We start from the raw sequence: 14,749 nt of genomic DNA on the forward strand, positions 1-14,749 counted from the left end.
CAACTGGCTCGAAACCCTTCAGAATCCAAAGCAGCATCTCCATGCTTGGGACGACACGAAATGCTTCCTTTTTCCAAACCCTCATGAAAGGACACTATAATAATGGATCCGTTTAATTCCTTTTGACTCAGGCTATTCCCTTTGCCTCTCAAGCTTTTTCCCTGCGGAAGGTTTTCGACAAACACAAAAAGCGCTCTGTGCCAGGCACGGATAAGACCATCTATGCCTATCTCCAGTGGCTGAACTAATGGGCACGAGAAGTTCTTCTGGATGCGTTAAATAATGTATGACTATCTCAGAATGCAACAGACGACTGGCGTGAGATTAAATTAGTCTAGATCCCCAAGAAGGGCAAATTTCAAAACGATCTTAACAACTATAGGCCGATCTCCTCCCACAACATTTTCCCCAAGTTAACGAATGCCGTGATCAAATCCAGGCTGGCCCTAGCTCTGGAGGATTTCCGCCTGCTTCCACAAAAAGGTTTTGCTTACAGGCAAAACAGTTCCCCGCCTCGTGTCTCGCTACTGAAGGGTAAGTAGGCAGGAAAAATGGCGAAAAATGTAGATATCAGGCAAAGTTCACCACTTCGGAGGCCCTCAGAAACCCGAAGAAAATTTAAAATGTCCACAACCCCCGATTTCAGTGGGCGATACCTCGTTCGAAAGCGGAGGCAGCCTAGATCCAGATATCACGGAAAGTTTACCACCTCGGAGGCCTTCAGAAATTCGAAGAAAACTAAAAAATCCCACGACCACGGCTAGGAAAAATGGGCAAAAATGCAAAATCGTCGGATTTCGATGGGTGATACCTCGTTCGAAAGCGGAGGCGGCCCAGACTCAGGTAATGTAAAACTTTTAACGCTACGACGTTGGGGAGACCAGATATCAGGGAAAGTTCACCAGCTCGGAGGCCCTCAGAAACTCGAAGAAAATTTGAAAATCCCACAACCCCCGGTTAGGAAAAATAGGCAAAAATGCAAAATCGTCGGATTTCGATGGGTGATACCTCGTTTTAAAGCGGAGGCGGCCCAGATTCAGGAAATGAAAGACTTTCAACGCTACGACGTCGGGGAGGCCAGATATCAGAAAAAGTTCAACAACTCGGAATTGGAACTTTCCACACAGCATGTGCCGTTCGTCACCAATCTAAAGGTCTGAGTGAAATTATGCGGTGTTTCCAACGATTAATTAATTGAAATAATAAAAACCTTGTTGTTTCCTTTTCGTTGGTGTGGATATTTATTCTTGCAAATACCGATATTTCGGGAACCACTTGTTCCCTTCATCAGTGCTAACAAGTCACCGGACCGGTAGTCTGGATTATATCCACAGGGCAGGACACGCTCTTTCTTTGGGAGCCAGTCATATCCCTAAATTTGGAACGACTGCTGAATTAACGGGCAAAGCTAACCTTTGGAGATCACCCAGTGGTCTATCAACCTTTGATTTAACTGGAAGTGCTTCGAAAACATTTGGTGGACCAATGGGTGGTAGAAATAATTTTGGTGCAGGTTTGGGATTTAGCCATAGGTTTTAGTGAAAATCTGTAGAATTATATGTTATTATTAAATTATTTTTAATGCAAACAAAAAAGTTTGAAGAATATATTGTATAAAAAATCAATCGAACTCTCTTTCCTCCCAGCGCTAGAGCCCTTTTTAAGCCTAGGTTCTTCCAACATTTGCCTCCAACTGACTCGATCCGGAACACGTCATCCAATGTCTTACAACTAAGCTCTTTTCACTGTCGGGGTCGACCGCGTCTTTTTATCTTTTTTCTCAGAATTTTCATCACACAGCTAGGTACCACGATGCGCTGCCCTTAAATAGCACCGAAGGTCTTGGGGGTTTAACGTCAATGCCTACCATACAGGCATAGTCGCAAGGCTTTTTTGGACACGAATTGATTTGGAGACCATAATGAAAGGTACTGATTCATACTGAGTATTGGCTCAACATTCATATCAATGCGAAGTCTATCTAATACCCCTGCCTCAACTGAGGGGTATTGCGCCCGTTATATGGCACCGCTGGAGTTCTTAAACGTGCAGACATTTGCCGAGAAATTTGAATAAAGCCGTGCTTTAAAAAAGTTTCAGACAATATGTACTTCTCCCTTACGTCCAGAACTTATTGTACACTCTCTCAACGGACGTCAACTTATCCATTACAGAAGGTATTCCCCTCAATAGCAGCAATGCTGGCTGACTTCCGGCCCGACCGTATTGGGTGATTGATGATTTGCGCCTCCTTCCTGAACCGCTCCAAAATGTCTGCTATGTAGTTCTTGTGAGTCTGCTGCATCAGTTCATCGGTATTGGCAACAATGAACATCGTATGTTATGGCACGAGGTCCTAATTTTTGGGACACTTTCACCTCTAGCCCGTGTTCGGAAACTTGGAGTCTTTTTTCGAATGGTACTCATGAGGCCACATCTCGCCCCCTGAGTTCAGCGGATTTACAAGGTGAACCCTAATGTCCAGTACAGGAGCATGACTAGCTGCAGAACCTCTTCCAATGACGCTTTATTGTTTCAATTCTTCGCCACCACTGACCACGCTGGTTTCGGAAAAAAAGGCGGGATACTGACTACTAGTCAGGCTTCTCTCCCCCGGGGCAGCCATAGCAAGGATCATCAAGTTAATCTTGAGAACCCTCAGTCCCCTTTTGAGTTTTAACGCGGCAACCTGTGTCCGGTGACTCGTTAGCACTGATGAAGGGAACAAGTGGTTCCCGAAATATCGGTATTTGCAAGAATAAATATCCACACCAACGAAAAGGAAACAATAAGGTTTTTATTATTTCAATCAATCTAAAGGACCAGTTGGTACAATTTGTCCCGTGTTTAGCCGCAAAAAACCATTTGAGTACTATAGTCCCGATAATTTGAATATCAAAGGTAAGGTCGCGACAAATTTACAAATAAGTCGTAAACTGTATGTTGAACTGGAACATACCTCAAGGAAATAGCATCTGATCATTCATGAATTGCGAATCATTTTGAGTTAATTCTGGGGTTTTGTACTATTCGAAACAGAACATATTATCCATTTAAAAGTGCTATAAATTTGCTTTTCGATCAAACATTTGTGCCTTCCATTTTAAAAGTAAAAGTATAGTCATAAGAAGAAAAAATATGATCGAATTCAGAGGTTAATTTAGCTTCAATAATTCAAATAATAATTTGGAAAATCTCCGGGAAATTCTGGATGGAGTTTTCAAAAAGTTACCACCACTGTAATTGAAAAGTGTCTGTTTGGAATCTAGTACAACATGGCCGTGTGGTGAAAATGCTTGGACGGTAGTTGAGTTCTGCACAAATCTATTGGTACTCGTTCACTTGGTTTGGGGACGCTGTGGGATGCGGTTTGGTGTCGTTCGTGTTGATCGGACTTGGACCTCGTTTGGATATTTAGTTATTGTTGCAAAATGTGATGGATCGTTTTGATGGAAGAACGCTTGGTTGTGTTTCCTGACGTGAATTATTCCACTTTGGCGGAACTTGAAAATTTCAACTATGGGTGAGTACTTTTGGACGCCACGTGTTTTTCCGAGTAACCTATAAATTGTGTGGGTGTATTCCTACGCTCGAGATGTTTAATTCTACTCACTTTTGGTAGAGTTGAATTTAGTAGGCTGTGAACTGATATTTTCCTGCAAATTGCAGTGTTTACGTGGAAGATTGCTTACACGCCTAGAGATTCCATGATGATTGTTCTACCTCAGACTGTCTCGTACAAAGTAGGGTGATAAAAAAGAACGGCCAACTGAGTCTCTTTCTCCAAAAGCATGGAGCACGATTAAGGCTTTGGATTAATTTCTATTTGATATTTTCAGGTTAGAGGACTAGATTTCGACCCGACATGTGAGGCGTCACTTCTCCCGGAGGTTAGCCGGTAAGATTTCTTCCTTCATCAATTCATTATAATTTGCAAACGTGGTACGACTCTGGCAAGTTTCATTGTTCTTTAGTTGCGGTGCGTCTCAGCAGACGTACGCAATTTTGTAAGGGTGCAGGTCGTATATCGGTTGCAAGCAATTATCTTATGATGACAATTTTAATCCGAGAAACTCGTGCGGATGACCAAACAAATTAAACCAAAAGGATTCTGAGAATTAACCTTGATAACACGTTTAAATTGTGATTTCCAAGACGCTGGTCCTCATGAATGTTTTTTCTACTTTCTAGGGCCATCGGCAAGATGAAGGTGTAACAGGAGAGTGTCCTTACATCGTTTCTCGTTCAGCATACTAATCGGAAGGTAATTATCTCTTAGTTCTCGACATGTAGTTCCAAATTCAGATTATTTTATGATGATCCAGGAATATGGTATAGTTCATTTGAAAGTAATGAAAATAATTTTTCCAACTGAAAATTAAGGAAATAGATATTTCCTCCAACTACATCACTTAAAGCAGATTGTAATTGGCGTTCGATTTTCCAGGTTGAAGTCCCTGCGTTCGTCGCGCCCATCCATCACTTCTTCCGTGGAATGGTTAGCAACTGAAGCTGAGAGGAGGAAGGAAAGGTAATGGTCTCAATAATAAACGTTTGCATATAAGTTTAATGATGATAAATTGCCTTCGGGCTCCCTCATCTGAGTCGAACCCAATTTATAAAAAACCATGCTGCGAACTTTCATCTGAAACTTATTGCAATGAAATTCATTTCGAAGAAAATGTGGAGAGCGCGTACTTATTTTTTCTCTTTAAATTACAGGTTGTAACGTCGCCATCCTGGATTTCGTTGGGATTGATGCAGGATATAATTAGACCTTGGCTGTTTTTATAAATTTCAATAAAAATTGATGGTAGAGCATAATTCCGTCTTTCTTTGTTAGTAAATTAGTTGATATACGCGCCTTACAGCCACGTCTGTACCTGTTTCGTGGACGTAACTTCATCGTCTTAATGCACAGATTCATTCTGTGACCATCGTCGGATGCTCGCTGAGACGAGCATGGTACCCGGCTATACTGAGTGCATAACTTAGTTCATACTGGTGCGGGCGGGACCTACCTTAATCTATCGAACTATGGGGTACCTTACCCGCGTTGGAACGCAACCTCACATTTGAGGCCCGAAGGTCTCTGTTCGCTTGAACGTAATCACAACCCCCATGAAACTCGCCAACTAAGCTGAACGCATACGAAACAAATTCTCCTGAAGCATGTGAATTCAGGGGCTATCCCGTTTCTTATGGTACCTAGCATACTGGTGAGTTTGCGTGGCCAACTGCAACTTTAGATGGGCCCCTGTGCAGACTGGTCTGATCGCCCTGATAGGCCTTTGGAACAATCGCCTACTGCATTACAGCCAGCAAACCAAAGTCAATACACCGTTTGACGGTGCCGCCACTATGGCTCTCCGCGGCCATCTAGTCTTGATTTGGCTGTGGACTTCTTCTTGGATCTTTGCTCGCCGGTACGTTCCCACACCAAGATTCAAGGTTCGAATTTCTTCAGGTGTTCAGCTCTTTTGAAAGTAATTATGAATTGATTGTATCTAAGCTGTCTCTGAAAAGTATAGATTTACGTTTTGATCTCATTGATCTTTACGCCTTACTGTGGTAGTATTTACCAACAACTATTAGGTATTTGTCCGATTGCTTTGACTACTTCACTGGGCAGAAGATCCTTAGAAAAAAAGTACCTCCGGCAAATTGAATTAGATCTGCGTCGTTCTCAGGGGTCAAACGTCAGCCGTGGAAATATTGCAAAGGGTTAGTCCTGAAAGGGACCCCTGTAGTACTTCCAAAGTTAGCAGTTATTGACGTTAAGTGCACAACTCGGCGTCGTGAAGATAATGCTGTCTGTTCCGTGATTATGCTGGAACCCGAATTGGTGTTGAGGAATAATACTTTCATCATCATCATCAACGGCGCAACAACCGGTATCCGGTCTAGGCCTGCCTTAATAAGGAACTCCAGACATCCCGGTTTTGCGCCGAGGTCCACCAATTCGATATCTCTAAAAGCTGTCTGCCGTTCTGGCCTATGCCATCGCTCCATCTTAGGCAGGGTCTGCCTCGTCTTCTTTTTCTACCATAGATATTGCCCTTATAGACTTTTCGGGTGGATCATCCTCATCCATACGGATTAAGTGGTCCGCCCACCGTAACCTATTGAGCCGGATTTTATCCACAACCAGACGGTCATGGTATCGCTCATAGATTTCGTTATTGTGTAGGCTACGGAATCGTCCATCCTCATATAGGGGGCTAAAAATTCTTCGGAGGATTCTTCTCTCGAACGCGGCCAAGAGTTCCCAATTTTTATTGCTAAGAACCCAAGCTTCAGAGGAATACATGAGGACTGGCAAGATCATTGTCTTGTACAGTAAGAGCTCAAGAGTCAACCCTATGGTGAGACGTTTCGAGCGAAACAGTTTTTGTAAGCTGAAATAGGCTCTGTTGGCTGACAACCGTGAGCGGACTTCATCATCGTAGCTGTTATCGGTTGTGATTTTCGACCCTAGATAGGAGAAATTGTCAACGATCCTTATTCTTCCTGTTTGACCAGTGCGGTTTGATGTTGTTGGTTGGTTCGTCTTCGGTGCTGACGTTGCCACCATATACTTTGTCTTGTCTTCATTGATTTGCAGCCCAAGATCTCGCTTCGATTGCCGCCTGCTCGATCTGGATGATCAGCAGCATAGGCCACTAATTGGGTGGACTTAAAGAGGATCGTACCTCTTGAATTTACCTCAGTATCACGGATCACTTTCTCGAGGGCCAGGTTAAAGAGGACGCATGATAGAGCATCCCTTTGTCGTAGATCGTTGTTGATGTCGAATGGTCTTGAGAGTGATCCTGCTGCTTTTGTCTGGCCTGGCACATTGGTCAGGGTCAGCCTAGTCAGTCTTATAAGTTTCGTCGGGATACCGAATTCTCTCATGGTCGTCATGAGAGTCAGCTTGTATGCGAGTCTGTATTGCCATACGGAGTCGAAAGTTTTCTTTACGTCGAGGAGACAGGCTATGGTCGGTGCGTTTCGGTTGAGGCTGAGGAGGACGTCCGATTTGAGCACGAGGAGTGCATGCTCAACCGAGTCTTTGGGTCGGTTGGCAAATTGGAATTGTGGGAGTGAATGGTTGAAGTCTCAGTGCTCGTCGATGATGACTTTAATGATCCGCTCGAATATCTTGGCGGATGATGAGAGGATGGAAATAGGCCTGCAGCTATCGGGATTTAGAGGATTTTGGTTCTTTTTTGGGATAGGAACAATTCGCATACTCTTCCAATCTGTTGGGAAGTTGGCATTGATAAGGCAGTGGTTGATGATGGAGGACATAATGGAAGCAATGCTTGGGGCGCGTTTCTTGAGGATGATGGAGGGAATTTTGTCAAGTTCAATTGATTTTTTTTGGTTTCGGAGGCGGCGATGGCCGCCCTGACGTAATCTGGACTGAGAAAGTGAATGGGAAGGATATTTTCTCGCTGGCTTTTGTCGGTGAGGGCGTGGGTGAAGGGATTTTGTGTGGGTTGGGGAATGAGGTAGGAAAGGTGGGCTAGGAGTTGGGAGATCTTTCCGCTCACCTCGTTGTCGAAACTTGGTTCACGGAAGTGGAGGGTGCAGTGGTGGGCTTGGAGGAAATGGTGAGCGAGGACGTTCACTTTTTCTGTGGGTAGGATGTTTTGGGGTAGGATCGCGTTTTGTTGGACTGATTTGCCTAAATGCGGGCAGGTTTTCCTGAGTTCCCTGTATGTACCAGGGTTCAGTTCGGTGTTGGAGAGGCGGTTGTGGAGACATTGGGTGTATAGCATGAGGATTCTTTCGTGGATGGACTTGTCCAGTTCGCGGATTTCGGCGACGAGGTGACAGGATTGCGGAGAGTATCTATTCCTAAATAGTCTCCGCCTGAGGGTCTTTTTATAGTGGATATCGGTTAGGATGTCGTCGGGCAAAGTGATTAGGTTGCGGTAGTTTAAGGGACAGGATGGGATCAGTTCGTCACATACTTGCCGAATTACCTCGGTGTATTGACGAACTGTTAGGTCAATGAAGCCGTTGGGAACTGTACAGTTGGATGGGAGTAGGAGAGGTTGAATTTTGGTTTTGAGGGTCAGGTCGATGTGTTTCCAGTTTGCGCGCTGGAAGTCGGGAACTAAAGGTGGGGTGGATCGAACGACTCTGTTCGGGAGTTTGATACGCAGGATTATGGCATCATGATCGCTGATGCCGAGGACCGTTTCGAGGATGGGGAAGTTGTTTGGGTTGGGAATAACAGTTAGGTTACTGCTAATCAGGAAGTCGTCTAGGTAGTAATTGTAGTGCGATCTGTTGTTGGTTGGAAGGGCCGGGCTGAAATGGGCTAGATTGATGGTGGGATTTGAGGTTGTGAGGAAATGGTGGACCTGGTCCCCGTTCTGGTTCGACCGTGCATCGAATCAAGACGGATGTTTGGCATCGAGATCTCCACCGATAATCAGAGACCATTGTTTACCGGGAGAGCGGTGTTGGGACTTGATACGGAGAAAGTCGTGGGTGTCGAAGGATTGGTTGGGACAGTAAACAGAGGCGACGAAGACCGAGGTTGATTGGGATTCGAAGGAGATTAGGGTGGTTTCGATAGATTTGATGGTGTTGGGAGGTGGCCGGATTTGCGTGACTTGGAATTTGTTAGAGATGAGGAATGTCGTTCCGCCACATGTGCTGCTGCCTTGAGGATTGGTCTGAGGTCGATCAGTCCGGAAGCGGTTGAAGTTGGGAAAGGAAGGATTGTATCTATAGTTCAACCTAGTTTCACATAGAAGAACTATATCGGGTTTGTGCTCGCCAAAAGAAGCTCGAAATCATGTCTGCGGGCTCGACCAATGATTGAGTTAATGTTCAACTCGATTATCTTAACGTCTATTAATGGATGCCAAGATACCGACCATTGAATTGAACACTTCCTCTAAGTTTAGTTTCTGTCCGTACAAACTTATATAGACTAGACGCGCGCCTTCAAAGTATTCTTGGTTATTCGTAATTTCCATTGCAAAATGCAAGATTGCGATTTTCACAGAATGTGAACAATATCGCGATTAGGATCGCTGGCTGCGGGCGATTAAATTTCTAAAGCCAGACGATATTAGAGGCCGAGAATTCGTGCGATAGCATTTACTGCTTACGAATGGAATTTCGTCTCGGATGTTTCGTGTGTAACGAAAAAATATGAATCGAATCTTTTACGTTTTTTAACATTCTCCCTGGCATTGAATGCGTGTTCAATAAAAATAATGCTTAATTTTTCCTTTGAAGGTGCGCGTAGTTTACAAATAATAAATTTACTTAGCAATTATTGAAAAATCCGGTGACCTTGGGTGCTGCTCTGTTCGCGGCTGGTGGACTGGTTTAGCAAGGAATGGCCCTGTACCATATACCATGCCCGCAAAAGAACTCCGAAAAGCCCCAAACCAAGATATCCGGTTACGTAGTGATGGATTTTATGGGCTCTAAAATTGCTGGTGAAAGGGTGCGTTCCGTACTGGAGCATGTCGCGTAGATGATCGACCATTTTTGGACTGAAGTCACAAGGTTCGGGATGATACAGTTGTATCGACGTGTTGTGTGGGATGAAATCCGTGATATTGCCGAAATGGATGTAAGGGTGCTCAGTTGATTGTGAAAACCCAAGATGACTTTGTATAGTCACCTGATCCTGTGTTATCGTGCATTCCTTGACGATTTCGATGATCCCGTGTCCCTTGATCGCCATTTGATTGCCGCAAATGATGTTGAGGAGAGTTTCGTCGTGGAACGCATATATCCAGCGGTTCCCATCATGGAGTTGGAAACAATTCGGACGATCTTGCCACTTTCTAAGTCTGTTTTACAGGCTGCGATGTTCGATTCTCGTCGATATAGCGAATGATGACGCTCGCAGAGGTATATGTCTTCTTGGGATGGTGAGCATGCTGTGAGCTCCTCGGAAGAGATTTGGTAATACTCGCGTCCTTATTGATCGGTGGCCTAGAATGGTGCTGAAGTCTCGATGGTAAATGCGGTGTCGCTGATGAAGAGAGATATTGTACTTGAGGAGTCTTTAAGGAGTCTGTATCCCTGCTATGTCTTCTGCGTTGGCGGGTAGTCGCAGTGAGATTGGAAGATGTCTCATTATTTACAGGAGTACATGAGAGAGTTGATCTGGAGCAAGCAGCTGGGGATTGATTCATTCGTGATGGCTGTCGGTCATCACTTTCATCAACGATGTCTGAATCCTTCGAATGTCAGCCGAGATTAGGATGGGCTGAGCGATTAACTATAAGGAGGTATGATTTAAACGATTTCTCTTATGATGTTAAGAGTGGAATCGATGATCATGGTCTGGTTTGTTAAGAGTCTACCCAAGAAAATTTCCATTTCGAGTGTTAATATTGATGATTCCATTTCATCAGGATTGCTTTGGAATCAATTGAAATGTTCACTTTGGGAAACATTAAGAGTATCGAAATGTTTACCTTGGGAAGCATTAAGAGCTGACATAGTTCACGATATACTGTACTGTCCACAGTTAATTGTTTAGTTTGGCTAATTGAATTTCAAGATTACTCGTGTTGTGCATTGATGTGATAGTCGCAATGATGTAAATTGTATGAAGTGAAAGGGAATTGGTATGTGATGTTGCCACCTTATGTGATGTTGCCAGTCCACTTGATAGTTCCTCTTTACCTTACTTTTCTTTTAAATGCAATGAGTTTATGGATAGTCGGAGCAGCTAAATGCCAAACTCCAGACTAACCGGCTTTAGGAGCAGCAATTGCCTGAACTCCACAATAATTTAACCACGTAGTGTGAATTTTGGGAGCAGCAATTGCTTGGACTCCACAGAATAAAACACGTTGTGATTATGTTTGATAGTTCTAACGAACTATATATTTTCAATTCATATTTCCTATTTTATACAATTTTTACCTATACTTAGTAGGCCTGTACATATGAATTTACAGTGTTTTAGAGAAAATATTACGTAGTAGGCAATGATAATGTGGATAAGTTTACAGTATTTTACAGGTACTCGAAATGGTGTAAGACGCTATGGAACATAACATTAAGTTTATTGTTGGCTGCTAGCGAACGAACACATCTGGAAATTGAAAATTTCAACTGCCGCTAAATGAGCGACATCTGTGAGCGACCGTGTTGTGTATCTACTCCTGACTTTTATCTCCAGCTGATTGACAGTGGCAGCCTAACCTATGAAACTTCTAATGGGATGCCGATAGGATTTGGTCGAATATAGTTTCAGAATGGTGCTGTTAAGGGGTTGGAAGTATGCTGCCTTTATTGGGGCGATTGTGGGAGGAATTGGTATTACTTTGTATCCAATAGTAGTTGAACCTATGATGAATACGGAACGATATAGTGAGTTAATGTATTTTGCAAGTTTATGAGTTCGCTAACACTTTGTCGTTACACAGAAAAAATCCAAGCGATTAATCGGGCAAATATAAAGCAGGAAGATATTCAACCGGGAAGTACGTATAATCATATAACTGAGAAATTATTTTTTTCTTTTTAGCAGCAAATCAATGTGCGGATCGAAAGCTGCTTTGGTGTATCCCTGATCCACGCAAGAGTTTCTTTAGGGGATTTAGTTGAAGATAACTGCATTTCACTTGGATTCACATTGAATACCTATTTGCGTTTCCGTGGGTATCCACTTCCTTACCTTAGTAGACACTGGACCTGAGATAGTGTGACAGGGTTGCGTACTTGCATAGACTTAATGGACCATTTCACATATCCAGCATTTTATTTTTTTTCTCTATTGCACGACACAATACTCCCTTGAATCATTATAAGGTCTAACTACATTTAATTGACCGTTCAGCGGCTTTTGCAGGGAAGGAATGAAACATTTTGTCTTGGTTAGGGCTAGGTCATCTTAGTTTTGAATTTAGCTAATTTCTTATCAGAATAGGTTTTATTCATTCGCACTCTTAATAAATTAGGAGGTGATTCACAAATGTGTTTCCTTTTTTTCAGATATGAAAGTTTGGACAGATCCTTTTGATAGAAAGAAGTAGTCAGTACTGCGGGTAGTCAAATCTAGGAATAACATGTATAAAATTATGCTAAGAAAATAAAAAGCTTAAGAACGATGTAAGCATAATGCGGTTTCCATATTTTTGAATTTCGTGTAATCTATCCATCTCCTGACTTGGAAGCCGTTTCCTGATAGGATTCTGACTGACTAACGCAGATGCTTTTTATTAGCAATTACACACAATAGGAAGTTCGTGGATCTCTGCAGTTTCCACCGCCTCGCGATTGATGGCACATTGTTCGAGCTCAGGTCAGTTCTGATAAACTGACCAGTTCGCGGCCGGCAGTGGATTTAGGAGTTGTCTTCTGGATGTGTGTAACAAAAAAGGCACTGACATCGGTCCTGAAATGGCTAGTTACCCGAAGTGCGGACATGAATTGCTTCTCCAAACGGAAGAGAAATCATATGTTTCTGCTCTGTATCCTTCTGAATTGACCACATGAATATTCTGCGGAGTATTTTGGAACAATGGATGCAGTTTAGATAGTGTGAACAGGGAGTGTATTTGGCGGTCTCTACGCAAGGAGGACATTCCGAAGAAACTAATAGCTATTATCAGAGCGACATATCATAGTGTAAAGTGGCCAGAGCATCCAAGGCGTTGATCAATTTGCATACCTAGGAAGCGTAGTTTCTACCGACGGTATCATCACTGGATGTTCCCTTTCGATATTAATATAAGGCTAGAATAAAATGGTGATGCAAAAGGAAGCCCACTTTTCTGAATAACCACCATGGGCAAATGTGTGCAAATTTTAATTTTTTATTTAGAACAAATTCATAGGATAGTCCTAAAAACCAAGTAAAGTAAGGAAGATTTTTCGAAAATACTGATATTATTTGTATGAATAGTGTCAATAAGAAGGAAAAAATTTACGTATTTCGGCCACAAGTTTTGCTCTTCTTTAGTACCTGATCACCTGCAGGGCACAACTTGTGTCCGAAATACGTATTTGCAAATAAATAACAAATCCCGTTTCAGCAAGAAATCAACTGTTTTTTATTTAGATTTTGTTAGAAAGCGTGGATAAAAGCAACAAAATTGAAATTAATGTTATTTTTTACAAAATGGTGGCAATACTATTAGAAGATGGTGCCTCTCGCATTTACATTGACATCGCGAATCACTTTCTCCAGGGTCAGGTTAAAGAGGACGCATGATAGGCCATCCCCTTGTCGTAGACCATTGATAATGTCCAATGGTCTTGAGAGTGATCCTGCTGTTATTATGTGGCCTCGCACTTTGGTCAGGGTCAGCCTAGTCAGTCTTATTAATTTCGTCGAGATACCGATTTCTTTTATGGCCGTGTACAGTGTTACCCTAACTAAGCTATCATAGGTGGCTTTAAAGTCGATGAAAAGATGGTGCAACTATTGTCCATATTCCAACAGTTTTTCCATCGCTTGGCGCAGAGAGAAAATCTGATCTGATCTTGCTGATTTGCCTGGAGTGAAGCTTCTTTGGAATGAGTCAATGACGTTCTCAGCATATGGGGCTAATTGGCCTAGCAAGATAGCTGAGAATATCTTATAGATGGTACTCAGCAACGTGATACCTCTATAATTGCTGCGCTGCGTGATATCTCTCTTTTTATGTATCGGACAGAGAATGTCCCGCTGCCAGTCGTCAGGCATTAGTTGATGAACCGCTTGGTGTAATTAGTCAGCTCCATATTTAACCAATTCGGCTGTAATTCCATCGGCTCCTGGCGACTTATAGTTTTTAAGGCGGTGAATTGCATGGACTGTTTCTTCCATACTTGGTGGTGGCAGTATTTGTCCGTCGTCTTCAGTTGGCGGGACTTCCAACTCGCCGATGTTCTGGCTGTTCAGTAGTTTATCAAAGTACTCAACCCATCGCTCCAATATTCCGTCGGAAATCAGATTTCCCTCTTTGTCTCGGCAGGATGAGCATCGAGGTTTATAAGGCTTCATCCTGCTGACTTGTTAGTAGTTCACAGACTTGTTGGTTCTCCCAGGGTTCATTTTTCCGTTTGTGAAGTCATTTCTCCGCTCGACAGAGCCCGTGATAAGTCTCTGTGTGTGCCAGCGTCCTTTGAGAATGCCACATTACTCGGTATCCAGCATTCGTTCCGTTGTTAACTTACATTCATCGTCAAACCAGCCGTTCCGACTCCTTTTGCGGTTGGGGCCAAGTATCTCTGTGGCCGTATCAATGATAACGTTCTTTAGATGGTTGTGAAGATCATTTCTTGATGCTTTATCCCCAGGATCTCTGTTGATTACGTTAATTGCGGCATCCATTTCCCCTCCTCATAGGTGTTACGGAGGGCTGTGTTGTGGATGGCTTCAGTGTTAACTTTCACCTGATTGTCAGAGGGGATTCTGGGTGGTGTTGTTACTCGAGCTCGGAGTACGATGCCAACCAGATAGTGATCCGAGTCTATATTGGTCTCTCTATATGTTCTGACATTCATCAAGGCTGAGAGGTGGCGGCGTTCGATCAACACGTGGTTAATTTGGTTGAAAGTGGTCCTGTCTGAAGAGGCCACGTTTGTTTGCTTCGCGCTTTCCGCGCAAACCAGGTATGTCAAACAACCATTTCGTAAGACACTGCTAATTGAATCATCCGCAGTCCGTTATCATTTGTATTTTGGTGTAAGGTATGGGAGCCAACGCATCGCCTGAATATGGACTCCTTCCCTACTTGGCTGTTAAAATCGCCAAGTATGATTTTGATATCATATCTGGGAC

At 43.1% G+C, this 14,749-nt stretch overlaps 1 protein-coding gene, 1 long non-coding RNA gene and 1 other non-coding gene across 3 annotated transcripts; all 3 read left to right on the top strand.

Moving 5' to 3' along the window:
• The first annotated feature begins 3,335 nt into the window (after positions 1-3,335).
• LOC119654829 lies at positions 3,336-4,824 on the top strand. Its single transcript, XR_005249856.1, has 5 exons — positions 3,336-3,523; positions 3,840-3,898; positions 4,192-4,264; positions 4,448-4,531; positions 4,723-4,824. It is a non-coding gene; the product is annotated as an uncharacterized LOC119654829 (long non-coding RNA).
• LOC119656345 lies at positions 4,043-4,121 on the top strand. The gene has a single exon (XR_005250047.1). It is a non-coding gene; the product is annotated as a small nucleolar RNA Me28S-Cm3227 (small nucleolar RNA).
• Positions 4,825-11,115: 6,291 nt separating the features above from the next.
• On the top strand, positions 11,116-12,100 carry LOC119654638 (small integral membrane protein 20). Its single transcript, XM_038060113.1, has 3 exons — positions 11,116-11,349; positions 11,406-11,462; positions 11,974-12,100. The coding sequence occupies exons 1-3, from the start codon at positions 11,235-11,237 to the stop codon at positions 12,012-12,014; spliced, it is 213 nt and encodes a 70-aa protein (XP_037916041.1). The 5' UTR covers positions 11,116-11,234; the 3' UTR covers positions 12,015-12,100.
• The last annotated feature ends 2,649 nt before the right edge of the window (positions 12,101-14,749 follow it).

The sequence above is a fragment of the Hermetia illucens genome, chromosome 4, assembly GCF_905115235.1.
Source record: "Hermetia illucens chromosome 4, iHerIll2.2.curated.20191125, whole genome shotgun sequence".
Lineage (NCBI taxonomy): Eukaryota > Metazoa > Arthropoda > Insecta > Diptera > Stratiomyidae > Hermetia > Hermetia illucens.